The sequence below is a fragment of the Corythoichthys intestinalis genome, chromosome 10 (genome assembly GCF_030265065.1).
Source record: "Corythoichthys intestinalis isolate RoL2023-P3 chromosome 10, ASM3026506v1, whole genome shotgun sequence".
Lineage (NCBI taxonomy): Eukaryota > Metazoa > Chordata > Actinopteri > Syngnathiformes > Syngnathidae > Corythoichthys > Corythoichthys intestinalis.
In genome coordinates this window covers 27,954,249-27,972,505 of record NC_080404.1, presented here as the reverse complement: position 1 = coordinate 27,972,505, position 18,257 = coordinate 27,954,249, and the positions used below count along the sequence as shown (strand labels likewise).

General features: G+C 38.6%; 2 protein-coding genes across 4 annotated transcripts in view; one reads left to right on the top strand and one right to left on the bottom strand.

Moving 5' to 3' along the window:
• The window catches only part of map3k21 (mitogen-activated protein kinase kinase kinase 21), a 67,518-nt gene extending 61,891 nt beyond the window's left edge, over positions 1 to 5,627 (top strand). For 2 of the 3 annotated variants that reach the window (XM_057848136.1, XM_057848135.1), the window contains 4 exons: positions 133 to 283; positions 365 to 462; positions 616 to 1,395; positions 2,731 to 4,330. In XM_057848136.1, coding sequence (XP_057704119.1) covers positions 133 to 283; positions 365 to 462; positions 616 to 1,395; positions 2,731 to 3,014 — 1,313 coding nt within the window. In that variant the 3' untranslated portion in view covers positions 3,015 to 4,330. Of the gene's footprint in view, positions 1 to 132; positions 284 to 364; positions 463 to 615; positions 1,396 to 2,730; positions 4,331 to 4,357 lie in introns of those variants that run through there. The other variant, XR_009064610.1, reaches the window with a different exon arrangement.
• Positions 5,628 to 8,246: 2,619 nt separating this feature from the next.
• Positions 8,247 to 16,289, bottom strand: il22ra2 (interleukin 22 receptor, alpha 2). The gene is made up of 6 exons (XM_057848799.1): positions 16,160 to 16,289; positions 15,956 to 16,070; positions 12,427 to 12,605; positions 12,184 to 12,341; positions 8,417 to 8,571; positions 8,247 to 8,326 (listed from the first exon to the last, which is right to left on the bottom strand). The coding sequence occupies exons 1-5, from the start codon at positions 16,221 to 16,223 to the stop codon at positions 8,422 to 8,424; spliced, it is 666 nt and encodes a 221-aa protein (XP_057704782.1). The 5' UTR covers positions 16,224 to 16,289; the 3' UTR covers positions 8,247 to 8,326; positions 8,417 to 8,421.
• Between the last annotated feature and the right edge of the window lie 1,968 nt (positions 16,290 to 18,257).

Genomic DNA, 18,257 nt, shown 5'->3' with positions numbered 1-18,257 from the left:
TTTTTTTTTTTAATCAGTGGGACTCACATTGAGGGTGTTAACCAGCCAATATTAATCTACCTGTGCTTTGTTCTTTTATGTGGGTTTACTATGCCACGTACTGATGGGTTTTGAATTCCTGTTTGTGCACAGTCACGCAGGATGAGAGCAACCGCACATGGGGTCGTAGCCCCACCTTAAGGCAGGAAGAATTTGACGATGTGAGGAGGGGTATCAAGAAGAAGGGGAGAACCTGGGGCCCTAGTTCAGTGCAAAGCAAAGAAAGGCCTGCTGCCACAGAGAGGTATACTGATTTTGTTTTATTTTTTTGATTGGTCATTTAGGTTTTTGGGGAATGTTTCACATGTGTGTTCATTTTCTTTAGAGTGCGTCCGCTCTCAGACGGCAGCAACCCATCATGGTCCACCAGTCTGGTGAAGTCGCAGAAGCCTGTCCCACTTGCCTCCCTTTTTGCTGAACAGGGTGTGTGTAATTGTCTTTTATTTCATGTTTTTAGCAGTAATTCACTTGTAGATGTAATTTTAGAAATTGATTCAAATGATAATAGAATATGTCAGCAAGTGTATAAAAAAATTGGAGATCTTAATTGAAATGATTCAGGTTTCTGCCTTCCAGGAGAAGGTGGTAGAGATGAGTCCTTCACACAAGAGTGTTCCGACAGCAGCTCCAAACCAAAGCAGCTCAAATTCCCCAACCAGGTGTACCTGGATCTACCTCTATGGCGGGACGAGCAGCAGCCCCCCTGCATCGTAGGGGAGGGTCCGGCCAGGCCGGTGTCTCCGGGTGGCCCGGCCGAGAGTCCAGAAGACACCGCCACCACGTCCACCTCTTCGGCCTCCACAACCCCACAGCTCACGCCCACCAACAGCCTTAAGAGGGCGTCGGGTCGTCGCAAGATGGATTCTGTGCTGTACGGCTGTGGCTCACTGTTGGCCTCTGTCGTGCTTGGCTACGACATACGCGAGGCACTCAAGAATGCTCAGGATGACGGCGAGCCACCGCGGGAGGAGAAGAAAAAGAAGGAGGGCCTGTTCCAGCGCGCCACCCGCTTCCGACGCAGCACCTCCCCGCCGAACGGCAGCCGCTCTCGTAAAGATGAGATCTCGCCGACCCACGTCTCCAACCCGCACGCCAACTTGGTCTCCATGTCGGCCATCGTGGAATGCAAGTCCACAAAGTGCCTGCTCCAGTCAGAGGCGGAGGTGTCGCGGTGCAGCCCCACCAAGGCTGACCTCGTGCCAGTCAGTCAACATGTCGAGACCCCTCGGCCTGCTCCGCCCCCGCCTGTAGAAAAAAAACAAACGACACCGCCACAAACCCAAAGTCAACCGGCGGAGGTGACCAACCATAACATGGGGACACGCCTCCGCAGAAAAAAATACAACAACCATGATGGTGAGTTTGCTAGACCTAGGTAATTAAATCTCATATTTTTTTATTTTTACAAACCTCTGATTTTCTGTGCAGTCAGCCAGAAAAAGAAAAAAATAATGAATAAATAATTAAATATAAAGAGATAAATGTATGAATAAATGAAAATATTAAAATTTATTTTATCATTGACTTTTACTTTTTGTCATTGAAAATCACAAATGGAAAAAACAATGACAAATTTCGTCATTGACTTTTTTTATTTGAAAAACACCCGAAAAAGACAAGCAATTTTTGTCATTGAATTTTACTTTTTGTCATGAAAAACAAACTGAAAAAACAATGGCAATTTTTTTTCTCTGCCTTTTCTATTTCGCTTGTCATCGTCTTCGCCTTTGCTTTTGCCTTTTGCTTTTACCGAAAGGAATGGTCTGTCAATCAAATGGCGTTGGGAAGGGCTCTCCTAGTTTGCCTGAAGCAAAATGACGCCTGAGTGACCGGGGGTGGAAAATTCACGTGTGGTTTTTGATTTATCATTTATTTGGAGAGATATGAAAAAGTGCTTTTCCCAACTGCTTAGAAAAGCAGCTGGGGGCTGGATGGGTCGCATCTGCCACCTACCCCGTCACCAAGGCATTCAAATTTAATGCTGTCGATAACTAACCCTTTCCTGTTTGGAAAGCCCCTCCCAATGCCATTAGATTGACAGACCATTCCTTTCCTTCCTCAATTTCAAGTTACGCTTGATGATAAATGACAGCCAAGTGGTTTCACTAAAAACCATGTAACTTATTTTCAACAAAAAATGCCAGTTACCACTTGTCAATTTCTTCTGGGAACCTCAATATTTCTCTGCGTCAACCGCTTGTGTAGACTTTTGCCTTCATTAAACTCTCAGCTTGTCTGTTGTAATGGTGTAAATGTCCCATATTCCAATGTGGACATCTACAGATTACAGTCCCGTACAGTTTATGAACAAAGACAAATTTGTGTGTATGGGGAGTGGTGGTGTGCCCATTATTGTCAGGTGCGCCTTAAAATTACGGTTGTTTATGCCAAAGACTGTCATACGACATTCGAGATTTATCATCGTGTGGTTGTATTCTTTTCCTTTCTCAACCTCCAAAAACCAAACATTTAACAGATCACTTTTGATCTGAGTTTGTCACTTTTGATTTGAATCACTTCATGATTATTTGAAGTTGAAACCTATCAATCAGAAAGAGTGCGGTATGTAGTCATGATTTTTCTGCCTCTTCAACTATGAATAGCAAGGCAAATGCAATTATTTTACCTTTATATTTCCATCCATTTTTTTTAAGTAAGAAAAAATTACTACTTTTGCATTTGACATTGCAGCGAACGGCCTTCCCAGCTTGCCGCCTCCAACTGCTCCCAAGAAGACCAGAGACACGCGACCCGTCTCCTTCTGGGCTAAGCCGCACGCGCGAGGTCTGGTCGCTCACCTGGGCAAGAGCTATTCGCTGGGCCACTACTCGGGCGAGAAGGCAGCGCAGGCCTGCTCGTTGCTCGACATGGACGCCGAGGGCCAGAACCGCGACTGTACAGTGCCATTGTGCCGCATCCAGAGCTCGCCGGGCAGGCCCACCTTATACGAGCTGGAAAAAGAGTTCCTCTCCTAGAAAGCCGTCACTTCCTAACTCCAAATGCTTGTAGCGCGTAAAACGGATTCGACCAGGTACACTTCCTGTCATACTTCCTGCCTCTTACCACAAAACATGCTTCTGGAAAGTAGTGACAGTACTAGGGGTGTGACAAAATATCGAAATGTTGATATATCGTGATACTTTGTATCCCAAAAGGTTATCGATAAGCTCCTGCCAAGAATCGAGATATCGTTTTAAAAAGGTGTCAATATTTTAAAAAAAATAAATAAGAAGGCACCAACAAGTTGCTACCAAAATCTTCCACCATAATAGTGTCTGTTAACTCTAAGGCTGCATTGACAGTGCACGACGCCCAATCCATTTAGACTGCGGGTTTTCAGGGCATTTACAGGTTACTTGCGGTTCATTTTAGGGCATTTATAAGTCATTTCCTGTTGAGTTTGTGTCACTGCCTATCCATTTGGGTGATTCCCAGGTCACTTCCTGTTCTGTATCTCAAAATCAACAGGAAGTGACCCATAAGATACCCCAAAATCAACAGGAAGTAACTGAAAATCAACAGGTAAATGACCTTAAATGGCCCAAAATTACCTCATTGCCTTGCATTGGCTGCCACTGACGGCCATAGACTTTCGTTCATTCGCTGCCATCCCTCCCACTTCAAACGGATTGAACATCTACTAGTGATAAAATCATACCAATTCACAGCAGAAGCTTGTTTTTCTTTTTTAGTTGTTGGTCAGAAAATCATTCTAGGATATTCTACAAATGTATCGATAATCGTTGTATCGCCATATCGTCAGATCATCGTTATCGTGAGCTTTGTGTCGCAAATCATATCGCATTGTGAGGTACCAAGAGGTTCCCACTCCTATACAGCACCTCATTTTTCCAGCACTTTCAAGGAACAAACTTATTCCATTGTTGAACAGACATTTTTTTCGCCTCAAAATAACACACCAAACACCCCAAAATTAACCATACGAAAAAATGTTTTAAAACTTTTATGGCGAGGTGAATATTTTCTATATGAGATGCCCTTTTTTTAGGTGAGCCGCAGGAAGTGTAACATGAACCAACACTGTTCAGTTGTGATAGAAAATTGTGGGGAAACATAATAATTGCATTATGTTGCTCTTGCATTTGGTTATCATGCTGCTAGTTTTAATTTCCACAAATTGAAGAAAATGACACGACAGATCTGGCCACTGTGAATCCCGTGTTCTTGAAAATGTTGATGTCGCTTCTCAATGTTTTTTATTTTTGTTGTTGTTTTTAAGTCATTGGCTACCATTTACAATGATAGATGACCATCTTTTTTTTTTTTTTTTTTTTTTTTTTTTTTTTTTTTAAACTAGGAAGGACAAGCAGTCAATTAGATTGGATGTCTATCGCTGTCAATGGCACTGAGACATGATCTTTCACTGCCAGCCCTGCATTCTTGTATTTATACAGTATCTATTTTTCTATGGGTAAATTTGTATGCAATCGTCCTTACTTCAGAAATCCCACCTTATTTAAGGGAATTACTTGCCAGTATGTGCTGCTCAGAACTTCTCCCAGATGCAGACAGCCTCCCTGTGCAGCATGGCATCGGGAGCGCCATCTACAGGCCTGAAAAGGTAACGCAGGTCGAAAAAGCACCAATTCAATGAAAGAATCTGAAGGAAAACAAGTGACTGTTTTGAAAGATTTTTCGAAGTATAAGCATGATAACTTTTCCAACATGGTTCTGAAGATTTTCTTGTTTCACAGTGTATTATGTGACCTGCGTGTCCCGTGTGGGCTGAACTCCAGTTTGGATTTTTAAACCTCAAAGTGGCCCAGTCACTCTTTTTATTTTTACATGGAATATTTGGATATTAGCCACCAAAATGGCTTCCTCAGGATCAACTAAAGGGTTTCATTTTATTAAACAATAATAATTAAAAAAAACGTTTTGTAAGAAATCTCCGATTAGAATGGTGTAAATACAATTTTTATTATGAAATCACGCTTTATTTGATGGATTAGGCAATGTGAGTCTTTTCCTCCACACATTATTTGCCTTAGTACAGTAGTAGTGTACTGTAATTGGATTTCCTAAAAACAGATGCTCTGCCTCTAATCATTCATTCAATTTGCCCCATATTCTTCGATCCTACCAGCAATAAGAAATAAGTAGTAACCATGACTATCTCCAGGGTGTAGAAACTGTACCTATCGCTGATGTGAACCCCCCATTTGAATGTGTACATGCATGTACAATGGGACCTGACCTGAGGGCCAACCTATGTAAAGCAAGCAAACATTCCGTTGTAAACATCTTTGATGTCTATTTTCCTGTCGGAGCTTCTGCCAAGTGGACCAAAATGAAGGCACAAAACGAGCGCAAGACTGCACTAAAGGACATTGTAGAACGTTTGTTCCCGACCAAAATGTGAGCAGCCGCTGCTTGTGATTTGTAGTCGTGTAGTAGAGAAAGACTCCGTGTGACGTCGGCCTTTTTTGAGCCTCCGGTCGGATGACATGCTACACAAAGTACAACACACACGTTACCCATTGGTCCTTCAGTTTTTTTCTTATTATTATTGTTATCACAGTATTTCATTGCCTGATTGATCAAGAGTATCAACATTTTTCAATAAAGTTGACATTAAAACTTCACGTTTCTGCTTTCTTTGATTGATTGAAACCCTAATTTCCTTGTTGGAAACCCTACCTGTACTTTGAAACACTGACCGCTGCCTGCCACTGATTGCTTTTAAATCCTTATGTAAAACTAAGCCTAATTTGAATCCATAACCAGAATTTGAGATCCTTGATAGAAACCGTGTTTTGAAACACTAAAAGTAGTTTCAAATTATAACATGTTTCAAACCTCTTCCCTAGTTTTTAAACCTTAACCCCAGAAAGTTCAACACAGCGCCAACATCAGATGTGGAAGACGACCACAAGTTTTCCCTTGCTGTAACCAGAGATTGCCACACAAAGCTGGCTTTAAAACACAGCATTTACCTTTGACTCATGTTAAAATTAGGGCTGTCAAAATTATCGCGTTAACAGCCGGTAATTCATTTTTTAAATTACGTCAAAATATTTGACGCAACTAACGCACATGCCCCGCTCAAACAGATTAAAATGACAGCACAGGGTCATGTGCACTTGTTACTTGTGTTTTTTGGAGTTTTGTTGCCCTCTGCTTGCGCTTGGGTGCGACTGATTTTATGACCATGAGAATTGTGTAGTTATTGACATTAACAATGGCGACCTACTAGTTTATTTTTTGATTGAAAATTTTACAAATTTTATCAAAACGAAAACATTAAGAGGGGTTTTAATGTAAAATTTCTATAACTTGTACTAACATTTATCTTTGAAGAACTACAAGTCTTTTTATCAATGGATTGCTTTAACAATGTTAATGCCATCTTGTTGATTTATTGTTATAATAAACAAATACAGTACTTATGTACAGTATATTGAATGTACCGTAATTTCCCGAATATAAGGCGCACCCGTGTATAATGCGCACCCCCAATTTACCTGCAAAATCTAGGGAAAATTCTTGTACCCGTGTATAACGCGCACCCTAATTTTAGCACCAATAAATACGGTAGAATACAAGAAAACAGCTCATGTAGAAATACAGAAATGTCATTTTAATTTAACAAATTATAAACAAACATAACACAGCACAAGCATAGCACAGTGATAAATACCGTTCCGGTAGTGCAAAACATTACTGTAACAACCTTTAACAACTTCTCCAACTTAAGAGAACCCGTGAGAAAACAAAACAGCCATATCTGTATTATACATGAACATCTAAAGCGTTCTTATAAGTGCGTTTCTGCCCCTACCAATTGCTTTTGCTGATGACTTTGCTTGTTCCAGCTGCTTCTTCATTCATTTCCAATACCGCACACTCGATTCTCCGACGTCATACCGTCTTGCCGCTTCACGAATTCCAGCTTCCTCAGATACGGAAATTACTTTCCTTTTGAAGGCTGCCGTGTAGCTTGCTCGTTTCATCATCATGAAATACCGCAAATGTATCTTCCTTGGAATTATACTGTAAAGTAAAAGTGACGACTGAAGTGGGAAAACGAAAGGAGCTCATAACAGTGCAGACGAAACGAACTCACTGAAGTCATTCGACCAATCAGAGTGAAGAATTACCAAAACAAATGGTGACGTAATATACCGTAATGGCGGCAACAGATCACCGTATGCGTTTTCTTCAACACGGCAGTGTCAATAAAGAAAAAGTCTTAAAATATACATATTTATATGTATTTATTTCTGTCTCCATCCATATACCCGTGTATAATGCGCACCCTCGATTTTACAAGTGGATTTGGGGAAAAAAAGTGCGCCTTATTTTCGGGAAATTACGGTATATATTTGTTGTGTCTTATCTTTCCATTCCAACAATAATATACAGAAAAATATGGCATATTTTATAGATGGTTTGAATTGCGATTAATTACGATTAATTTTTAAGTCGTGATTAACTCGATTAAAAAATTTAATCGTTTGACAGCCCTAGTTAGAATGATTGATTGCACCATCTATATCTTTTTATAAGCCTGGTATGAACTCTGGCAACATAAGTGTTTTCTTGTGTGTGTGGGTGTGTGTGTGCGTGTGTGTGTGTGTGTGTGTTACAAACACGGACTTCAGATATGTCATTTATACTTGTCCGTTATTGTTTGTTTTTCACTCAAACCCCATTGCGTAAACATCTTAATAAACTACATGGACAATAACAGTTAAATCTTCGAGGCAGAAATGTTTGTCTACGGCATGTGGTGTCATAGCATGTCACTGTCTCGAGTTAAATCACTTTAATAGCCTATATTTAGCCAGTTCTTTGTGCAAAAAACAATGAAACTAAATCTTCTCTTTTCCTGGCAGTTGAATTCTTGACATTCCCTATTCAGCTTGGCAATTTGTACATTGTGAATTATGAGCGTGCCAATGGAGCACAAGTTCAAAATTCAAGTTTTCAGTTTACAGTGTGCGAATTTTTCTGACAATGCTTTTGCTTAATTTGACACCCTAACCTCAACTATAAACCTCACATTTTTGTTTATGGTTCAAAGAATGACTGCACATTCTGTACGTCATTCATTTCAATGACATTTTACAGTAAAAAAAGCATGGGACACTTGTGTATGTATTTATGTACACACTTCAGCGAACACATTACTCATGCACTTTTTCAGTTTGTAAATACCAAATTTAAATAGGCAGTCTTCACTCTTGGCTTGAAGTGTCAATCAAACGCTTGATGATCTTGGAAGTTGTGACGGATCATCGGCGGTCATGTGACCTAAGGAGCTCTGTGTGACACAAAAACACACAGTTAAATCTTTATTTGCAGTACATTGATCGAGTTTGCTGTGTATCAACTATCAATGCGTGTGCGTTACCGTGTTCAGAGCGTGGTGATGCACTTTGCGGGTCCACGTGCACTGTCACGTCCCAGCATTTGTAGGACACTCTGTGACTGGAAGCAATATTTAGTCTTGTGCTTGACTTTGCTCACCAGAAGACTACCTGAGCAGCAACGTAGCTTAAATACCTCCTATAAAACATGACCAAAAATAATTATTTACGTATATGATTATCATTAACAAACTCGACAGATTTACTTTTGACTACTTTCCAATGATCGTGTTTATAATCACATTTCTAAAACAACAATCCGACCCCTCTCCACATGGTGTCCCCTTGGTAAGAGTAGTCATATAGAAACATCAACGCTACTTACATTAGGCAGCATACATATTCAATCATGTTTTTGTATCACTACTTTTTTTTTCCTGTCCCCCTAAACTCTTTTCTGATAGGCTGCATTTTTTGAATATACATTACCACAGAGATGGGCGGGTTCCTGCCTAATTGGAGAAAAATGGCTGGAGAAAATATGCACTGGATGGGTTGATAACATTAAGATTACCTTTGTGAAAATGTGGCATTTTTGTAAGGAAGTGTTTGGATTCATTTTAACAGTTAAACTTGTAACTGTAACTTGTAGTTAAACCAAGGGTGTACTAGGTTTGGTCTCAATATTGGTTGGGACAATATAACTGCATAACCTGCATGAACACTTTTTGCTGGGGACGGGACATTAATAAGGCCAAACATGGGTGAATGGGGGTCAGGGCTACATTTCTCACCAATTTGTACCTAATTAATTGGTATCCTAAATGATTAATGCAAAATCAGTATTGACCTATACTAACTTTCACACCGCAAATTTATAAGTTATAATGTCTTAGTCTGATAATTTTTCTTAAATCTAGTCAAATGATTTTCTCCATCTTGATTTGAGTGTTTAAAGGCCAAATAACAGATTAATGCGTTAGATTCTTCCACTTACTTTAAAGTAAATACTATTTGTTCGTATTGAGCCCATACATCTAAAAGTCATTTTACACCTAAACCAAGAAAAATTGTTTTCAAATAATGGTTTGAACAATATTTATTCTTGATTTAAGAACATTTCTGACAAGTTTTTCTTTTAAGATTAGATATACAAGCTTTTTGCTTCAAATAAGTTTATTTCAAGCTTATTTTCAGCTAGCTTTTTTTTAATTATTATTATTTCAAGAAATCTAAGTGGGTAAAATTGACTTCAAGCACCGTAGCAGTAGCAAAATTAGTTGTGTGTTCCCCACCTGCACAACATTGACGTCTAGTGGTTCAAATCATCAGCCAATCAAACATGAGTTTGAGGGGGGAAAAAATGGACTGGCACATTCAGCGAGTGAAAAGGGGTCAACGTAAGTCTGAACATAATGAAAGCACTGTAATTCACTTAATAATGGTAGGATCAATTCTATTCTTACAACATATACAGTGGGGCAAATAAGTATTTAGTCAACCACTAATTGTGCAAGTTTTCCCACTTGAAAATATTAGAGAGGCCTGTAATTGTCAACATGGGTAAACCTCAACCATGAGAGACAGAATGTGGGGAAAAAAAACCTGAAAATCGCATTGTTTGATTTTTAAAGAATTTATTTGCAAATCATGGTGGAAAATAAGTATTTGGTCGATACCAAAAGTTTATCTCAATACGTTGTTATGTACCCTATGTTGGCAATAACGGAGGCCAAACGTTTTCTGTAACTCTTCACAAGCTTTTCACACACTGTTGCTGGTATTTTGGCCCATTCCTCCATGCAGATCTCCTCTAGAGCAGTGACGTTTTGGGGCTGTCGTTGGGCAACACGGCCTTTCAACTCCCTCCTCACCCCGTGGTGTCAAAATGATAACAAGAAAAGGGGGGGGGGGGGTCCCAGAACCACACAGGGGGACCTAGTGAATGACCTACAGAGAGCTGGGACCACAGTAACAAATTGGACGTTACACAATGCCAGACGTGTCTCCCTGCTGAAGAAAGTACACGTCCAGGCCCATCTACTGTTAGCTAGAGAGCAATTTGCATGATCCAGAAGAGGACTGGGAGAATGTGTTATGCTCAGACGAAACCAAAATAGAACTTTTTGGTAGAAAAACAGGTTCTCGTGTTTGGAGGAAAAAGAATACTGAATTGCACCATAACCACTGTGAAGCATGGGGGTGGAAACATCATGCTTTGGGACTGTTTTTCTGCAAAGGGACCAGGACGACTGATCTGTGTAAAGGAAAGAATGAATGGGGCCATGTATCGAGAAATATTGAGTGAAAATCTCCTTCCATCAGCAAGGGCATTGAAGATGAGATGTGGCTGGGTCTTTCGGCATGACAATGATACCAAACACACAGCCAGGGCAACAAAGGAGTGGCTTCGTAAGAAGCATTTCAAGGTCCTGGAGTGGCCTAGCCAGTCTCCAGGTCTGAACCCCATAGAAAATCTGCGGGAGTTGAAATTCCGTGTTATCCAACGAACGCCCATAAACATCACTGCTCTAGAAGAAATCTGCCTGGAGGAATGGGCCAAAATACCAGCAACAGTGTGTGAAAAGCTAGTGAAGAGTTTCAGAAAACGTTTGGCCTCCATTATTGCCAACAAAGGGTATATAATAAAGTAATGAGATGAACTTTTGGTATTGACCAAATGCTTATTTTCCACCATGATTTGCAAATAAATTATTTAAAAATCAAACAATGTGATTTTCTTTTTTTTTTTTTTTCCCCCACATTCTGTCTCTCATGGTTGAGGTTTAACCATGTTGACAATTACAGGCCTCTCTAATATTTTCAAGTGGGAGAACTTGCACAATTAGTGGTTGACTAAATACTTATTTGCCCCACTGTAGGGAGACAATCTAAATGACCTATATAACTGAAGTCATTATATAATGCAAATAAGGTTGCTTAAAAGTTGGTGGGGATAATTTGAGCATCCTGAAAAGTTGGTAGTGTTATGTGACGTCCCTACGCAAACCTACACCCTTGAATTAACCATTGAAGTTCAGCTACATTGCTTTCTAAGAGCAGCATCTTCCTTGATATAATTACACTATATCTGGCTGTTTAGCACCCCACAACGTGTGAAGCTATGAACTGCATGTCATTTCTGACAAGTAGGTACCAGGTCAAATTCATTAGAATTCTACAAATCACATAACGTAAACATGCGTGAGATACACTGTAATTAAAAAAAAAATTTTTTTTCATATTCTGATGGGTTCCGAATCATTTCTTTGTGAGAAGTGGATTTGCTTTTGACATCGCTGTACAAATACTCTTCAAAGAATACGCTTCAGAATCAGCTCTGGAATTGTGTTTGTTGAAATAGAAATAATACAGTAATTTGAGAACTACATCTCCTATGATGCTTAACAGCGAAACGGCACTGATTCCACCACAATGTGTCCCTTCCTGCTAGGTTTGCCAAACGTCCCTTGAAAAACGGAATCGTCCCGTATTTGATTACAAAGGTACGCATCCCGTATAAAGCTTACAAGGGACATGCTTTGTCCCGTATTATGATTAAAATCAAACATAGTGTTTTATATGTTGTATGAATGAATACTGGTATGGTGCTTTTCAAGAATATGTAGGGGAAAACATTTCCCCGCCTCTCCTACTTTCGGACCAGTGAGGAGGTAATTTGGGCAGTTTTTTATGGGATGATTAGGGTGAACATTGTCTTTCCCATCTGGCAACCTTGGTGGGGTTTGTTAGAAGTTTAAACACCACTCTGGCAAAGAGTGAGGAAACAGAAATTGTGGTTGCGATTTACCTCTTGGCCCGCTTGATTGAGCAGGTATATATTGTAGATCAGAGTGTTGTGAAGGCGACTGCTTTGCAACTTCCTGGTCAGGGCCTGAAGAGTTGGCACGTGGACCACAATCCCTTGCTCGCTAACATTCAGCCCCAGCTGAGGTGCGCTGATTTTGGCTGAAGCGTGGAGAAAAAAACTACAGTTTGTTCTGTTTATAATGAGCAAATTAAAAAAAAAAAGTTCATAGATAGATTTACTCACTGTCCAGTCGAGGGCTGAATCTCGGGGAAAGGACCCACTTGGAAGACTGGGGTGGGGAGGAGGCTCTGACTCTAGCATAGTACCACTCTCGGGGGTTGGAGGTGACACCACTGAGGTCGCAACTTGGCTCTCGAATGCCCTGACACTTGGCAACGTCCAACCACTCCGCAACACCATAACTGACGAGGGACAGCACAAATCATTACGCTACATCGCGCGCTATCCAATGTCCGGTGTGTACTTTTCACTGATTGAGTTCCATGCAACTCTAAAATTGTATTTTGAATTAAAGAAACTGAATGAAAAGTTTGATTTATTATTAACATTGTGCATAGGTACATTTTGGGCTCATGTTTAAAGTACATATTTTTTCATGTAAAATTATGTGATTATGTCTTATTCAAAGTTTGTTGCTCACATGATCAAATGAAAAAGCATTACAGTATTTTCAAAATGAAAATATATCACTTAGGTTCAGGAGACTTAGAAGACCAACAATTTAACTGTTTCACACACCAATCAAAGTAAAGTATTAGTTTTGCCTGAAACCTATTTTGCGATGGGCAATAAAAATAAATCCTGCGGCTTATAGTCCAGTGCAGTTTATTTGTTGATTTATTTGGGTTAATAGTTAACACTTTGTTTCAGAGCAGCATCAAAAGACCGTCATAATTATGACATGACACTATCATGGGCATTAATGAATGCTTATGACAGATGTCATTAAGTGTCATCCGGCAAATCATGTCACTGACTCATTTATGTCCAGCTCTAAATGACATCTGTTAGAAGCATTCAATAATGTCATAAATATTAGAGCTGTCCCGATCGATCGGGACGCCGATCACGTCATTTTCAAAGTATCGGAGTCGGCAAAAAAATATCGGCCATGCCTTTTTTTTAATATATATATATATACTTTAATTAAATCGTTTTCTAATTGTATTTAACGTGACAGACATAATATGTTACACTCATCCAGAGTGTTTAGTTTAGGCCCTAAGGTAGGGTTATCAAAAATATCCCGTTAACGGTGGCAATTAATTTATTAAAAAATATGTCTTGTTATAATACTTAACGCAATTAATGTATGCGCTGCACGATCCTCTCACTCATTGTCGAGTTCAATCTGTAATGACGCTGTTTTACTTATATGGAGAGATAACAGACAGCGCAAAATGAGTAGAGTGAAGTTTGGCAGCCTTTGGAGCCTTTCTTCAATTGGCTAAAGCCTTGCAATCCCTCTCCCAATGATTAGAGATATTATGGGAGGCACTGTGGGGAAGCAAGGTGGCAATTGATCTTTGTCTTAACACCTTAACTTCTTTCCCAAAGCAGAGAAGATATATCCATTGGTAGCACGACGCACAGTCATGGTTGTACTTCCCATTATGGTTCCACTTCCCATCATGCATTGGGGCATGGCTGCAGTATCATTTACTGAAAGCCCAACAATACACTAGATGACAATATTTAGTCACAATATTTAAAGTCACAAGTCTTTCTATCCGTTGATCCCTCTCACAGAAAGAATGTTAATAATGTAAATGCCATCTTGAGGATTTATTGTTATAATAAACAAATACAGTACTTATGTACTGTATGTTGAATGTGTATATTCATCCGAGTTTTATTCATTTTTTTCTTAATGCATTGCCAAAATGTATATGATCGGGGAAAATTATCGGGAATGATTGGAATTGAATCGGGAGCAAAAAAAAGCAATCGGATCGGGAAATATCGGGATCGGCAGATACTCAAACTAAAACGATCGGGATCTGATCGGGAGCAAAAAAACATGATCGGAACAACCCGAATAATTATGATTGTCTAATGACAGTCTTATGGCGCTACTGTCAAATAAAGTGTTACCAAATTCCGTAACTAGCAATTAATGAAACAACTGGAACAGTAACTGGAGAAATAATTAGCACAGAACATGAATTTTGATATTTAATTTTGCCATTTACATCTGTAGCGATGCAATGCACACTAGGAGGCATGTTGGACGACAACAGTGTTTACAGCAGGTGGCAGCAGAGGTTGAATGTCTCCCACAAGGGAGCAGTGAAGAACAAATGAAGCTTCTTGAAGCAATGAAGCTTTGCATACAATTGGTTCAAAGCTTCATGGTGGTTCATTTAGTCTTATGACAGCCGTATGATGCCGCGGTATACAAATGAAGTGTAACCGGTTAATATCTTTTGGTGTAAAACTGTAAATATCCAATACTACAGTGAGGACAGCTGCAGCTTATAGTCCAGTGCGGCTTTTCTATGAACTAATGTGGTTTTCATGTCAAATTTCAATAGTGGCGGCTGTTAGTCAGGTGCGCCTTATAGTGCGAAAATTATATATATATATAAATAACCTTAAATAAAAATGAATTCAATGGGGGGGTTGAGGGGGAATAAAATTATGATCACATTTAAATATTGAATTTTTTATTTTTATTTTTTTTAATGATGAGTAATAAAAAAATATAGTTTTTTTTCTCAAAAATTAAAACTTCAAAAAATATATATATATAATAACAAGGAGAAGTGGGGGTAAACCCTTGTATTGTACTACAAATCTGCTAGTGGATCAAATCTGATCTGTGATTTAACTTGGCCTGAAAATACTAAACCTTTGCAGCATATTGTTTTCAGGTCAAGACTGACCAGTTTTCAAGTTTGAGCATGTCAAAAGTACTATTGATTTTTGCATACCCAAACTTGAAAACAGGTCAATTCCGACCCCAAACCAACACGAGGGTAAAGTGTGGACCATGGCTATTTTCCTCTAGGATTTTGTTGTTGTTGTTGTTGTTGTGTTTTATAAATCGCTTGCGACCTCACATAGCTAAACACTTTGGCTGCCCTCGACGGCAATAGACGTCCAATCCATCGAATGATCGCTTCCAGACCCTCCCAGTTGAAACCGATTGGACGTCTATAGCTGTCAATATGTGTTTTCGACATCAGTTTCCCTCTTTTACTAACTATCACCACACCTACTCTGTGACCTGAGCTGGCAGGGAATGAGTTAAGCTAATAATGATTTCTTAAAAGATGTCCACCTCAGTGACCACTGTCCCTGAAGGGGTTAAGTACAAATGTGAAATACTGAATTCCCATTTTAATGTGACCAAAGCATCTTCATTCCTTTTCAAACGCTTTCAAAATGTTTAAAAGCTATAGAATTACAAACAAGTTCATGCATTTTTATATTTCATTATTTGAATATGCTGTGTAAAATTTAACAAAAAATGGCAAGAATACTTTAAACAAAGTTACCAGTAATGTACGCAACATGATGAATGTATTTGCCTACTAGCTATTAAAAATATGATTCTCCTTGTTGACTCATTAAGGGTCTTACAATGGAGCCCTGTGGGACTTTCTGTAATCTTTTAGATAGTGATAGTAGATTTAGTAAATACGGTTCAGTCATTTTAACTGCATGCAATGCAACCAACATGCAGCCAAAATCCAAGAAACTAGTGATTTTGTGTGCGTGTAATTTGCATAAGTGCTCATGTTCTCACATCTTCCACTGGACGTCGTAGCGAACATCGCTGCTGTTGGCAGATGGCGTCCAGCGGAGTACATCCTTAAAATCCACAGAGTCAAAAATGGCGTGTGCGGGAGGAGCCGGCGATGCTGTTGACACAACAAATGATAGCAAAGTTCAATATGATTAGACAATCAAAAATAGAGTCAAAATCAGCATTTGACATAAACAGATTTACCTGGCACTGTCAAACAGGCTGACGCGTTAAGCAGCATCAGGGCTCCTATCAGCATGTAATTCATTTTGTCGACTGTGTTAATGTACGCTGGAGCCTCCAACCTTTAATATGCACCATCTTCCTCTTTTTCTTTTTTTAACTTGGAGACCACAGACCACGTCCTTTTACAGAAGTCCACGTGAACAACAACTAAGCATTTTTGCAACATGCTGGCACGTTTGTGGTATATACAGTGGATATAGATGTTTACACCCCCCCGGTCGAATGTCAGGTTTTTCTAAAGTAAGGACATGTTGAATCATTAAAAAACCTTTTCCATCTTTAATGCAACTATCGTACAATCTGTAAAACTCGGGGGGACTAAGTTTTCAGAGCGGGCAGGACAAAAATAAAAATAAGATGTGATTACAAATTCTCTAATACAATTTTAAAATTCCTGTTTAATGGGAGTCGGCAGACTTTAAAGCAAGAATTGCTGAACTATATTTGAGGTTGCCCAAAATAACAACAACAGAAATGACACTTAAAAAAAAATAAATAAATAAAATAAAATAAATTAAAAATATATATATATATAATATATCCTGTGAAGATTAAGATTCATTATTTGAGGAATTTTATGCCATTGGTGGTCAGTTTTGATCCACTGTTATTTCATTTTCAGTAATGTATTGTCCTTACAGTTTTAATTATTTATATTCTATGATTGTTTCAGGGAAAAAACATACTTTCAAGCAAGTACAACAAAGATTATTCATCTGTATGGAAAAAGTATTTTAAGTCATCTAAAAGATAATATTATACTTTGAAATGAATAAAAACTTCAAATCAATTTGAACACACTAATGTAAAATGTTCTGATATTAAAAAAAACAGTTGTTGAACAGATATTATTACAGAAACAGATTGCCTATAAAGTAAAAATGTTAAACATGTTCAACACTTTCAGGGGCAATGGTTCAAAAGTTGACACTTAAGACTTTAACCTGTTCTAGAAAAAAATATATATATATGGCGGAAAACACTCAGGTGACTTAACATTCAGCTCTGAGACCCCCAATTTGACCAAATTTCAAAATTGTCTAATATGCATGTGTGATACATCATTGGAAAGCTTAAAATATCAATTTTCTGGAGGAGGAAAACATTTAACAGGAGGGTATTTAAAAAAAAAAGACATTTTTTTTAAACAACAAAACCCTATCTGGAGATGAGAGCACGCGAGAGCAGAATTACAGACGCCATGACTTTAACGAGATATTATCGCGTACTTACCTGGGTTCGATCAAAAAACTCCATGTAGCATGTATCACCGAGTGTCAAGACACAGCTGTGAATGGCCACAGCTGGATTTTTGGGGGATTTTTTGGGTGAAACATGGTAATGTAACAAGGGTCACGATGCAGAAATCGCAGACATCAAAGAGTGGTCGAGATTTTCTTTTTCATACATTTACCTTTTTAAACTTTTTTTTTTTTTCTTTCTTTAATTTTTCATCACCTAACATATCAGAAAAAAGGGGCAGTAACAAAAAAATTACAATTAAGCGATAGTTATGAGGTAGATATCCGTGACTTTTTTACAGACACCGTTTTTTCCATTGTGACGTCATTTGTTTAAAAGTTTAAAATATGCGAGGAAATAATTTTTTAAAGTTTTTTTTTTTATTTTTAAGCGTAATACTAAACATCAATTAATGATTCTAAACTAAAAATGACAGACATTTTGAATGATAAATATTATTAATTACCTTCGTTTTATGGCTGGTTTGAAACAAAAGCGGTTGCGCGACGTCTGTAAACGGGGGTTTCCAGGGTAAAACTGACAAATTAAGAATAGTTCGGGGACTTAATGCGCTTCGAATCTGCTATGGCAGCATATAGACATATTGTTCTATCAAGCACAACAGTTCTTTTGGCTTAAAATACAGCAGTTTATTTTAAAGAGGGGTGCAAGAGCAGAAACTGCTTTTTCAGCCTTGTCTGTGTGTTCCGCAATATATATATATATATATATATATTTTTTTTTTTATATTTAAGATTATAATCCTTTATTGGGCAAGTATCAGTACCTATTTTTTGTCATTAAAAAATGTGAA

Excerpts from the sequence above, each read along its gene's own strand:
- il22ra2 (XM_057848799.1), bottom strand. The coding sequence starts at position 16,223 with ATGAATTACATGCTGATAGGAGCCCTGATGCTGCTTAACGCGTCAGCC. Across the intron at positions 16,071-16,159 it reads AGCCTGTTTGACAGTGCCAG|CATCGCCGGCTCCTCCCGCA; the intron begins GTAAATCTGTTT and ends TTGTGTCAACAG. Across the intron at positions 8,572-12,183 it reads TCAATCAAGCGGGCCAAGAG|GAGGTATTTAAGCTACGTTG; the intron begins GTAAATCGCAAC and ends CATGTTTTATAG.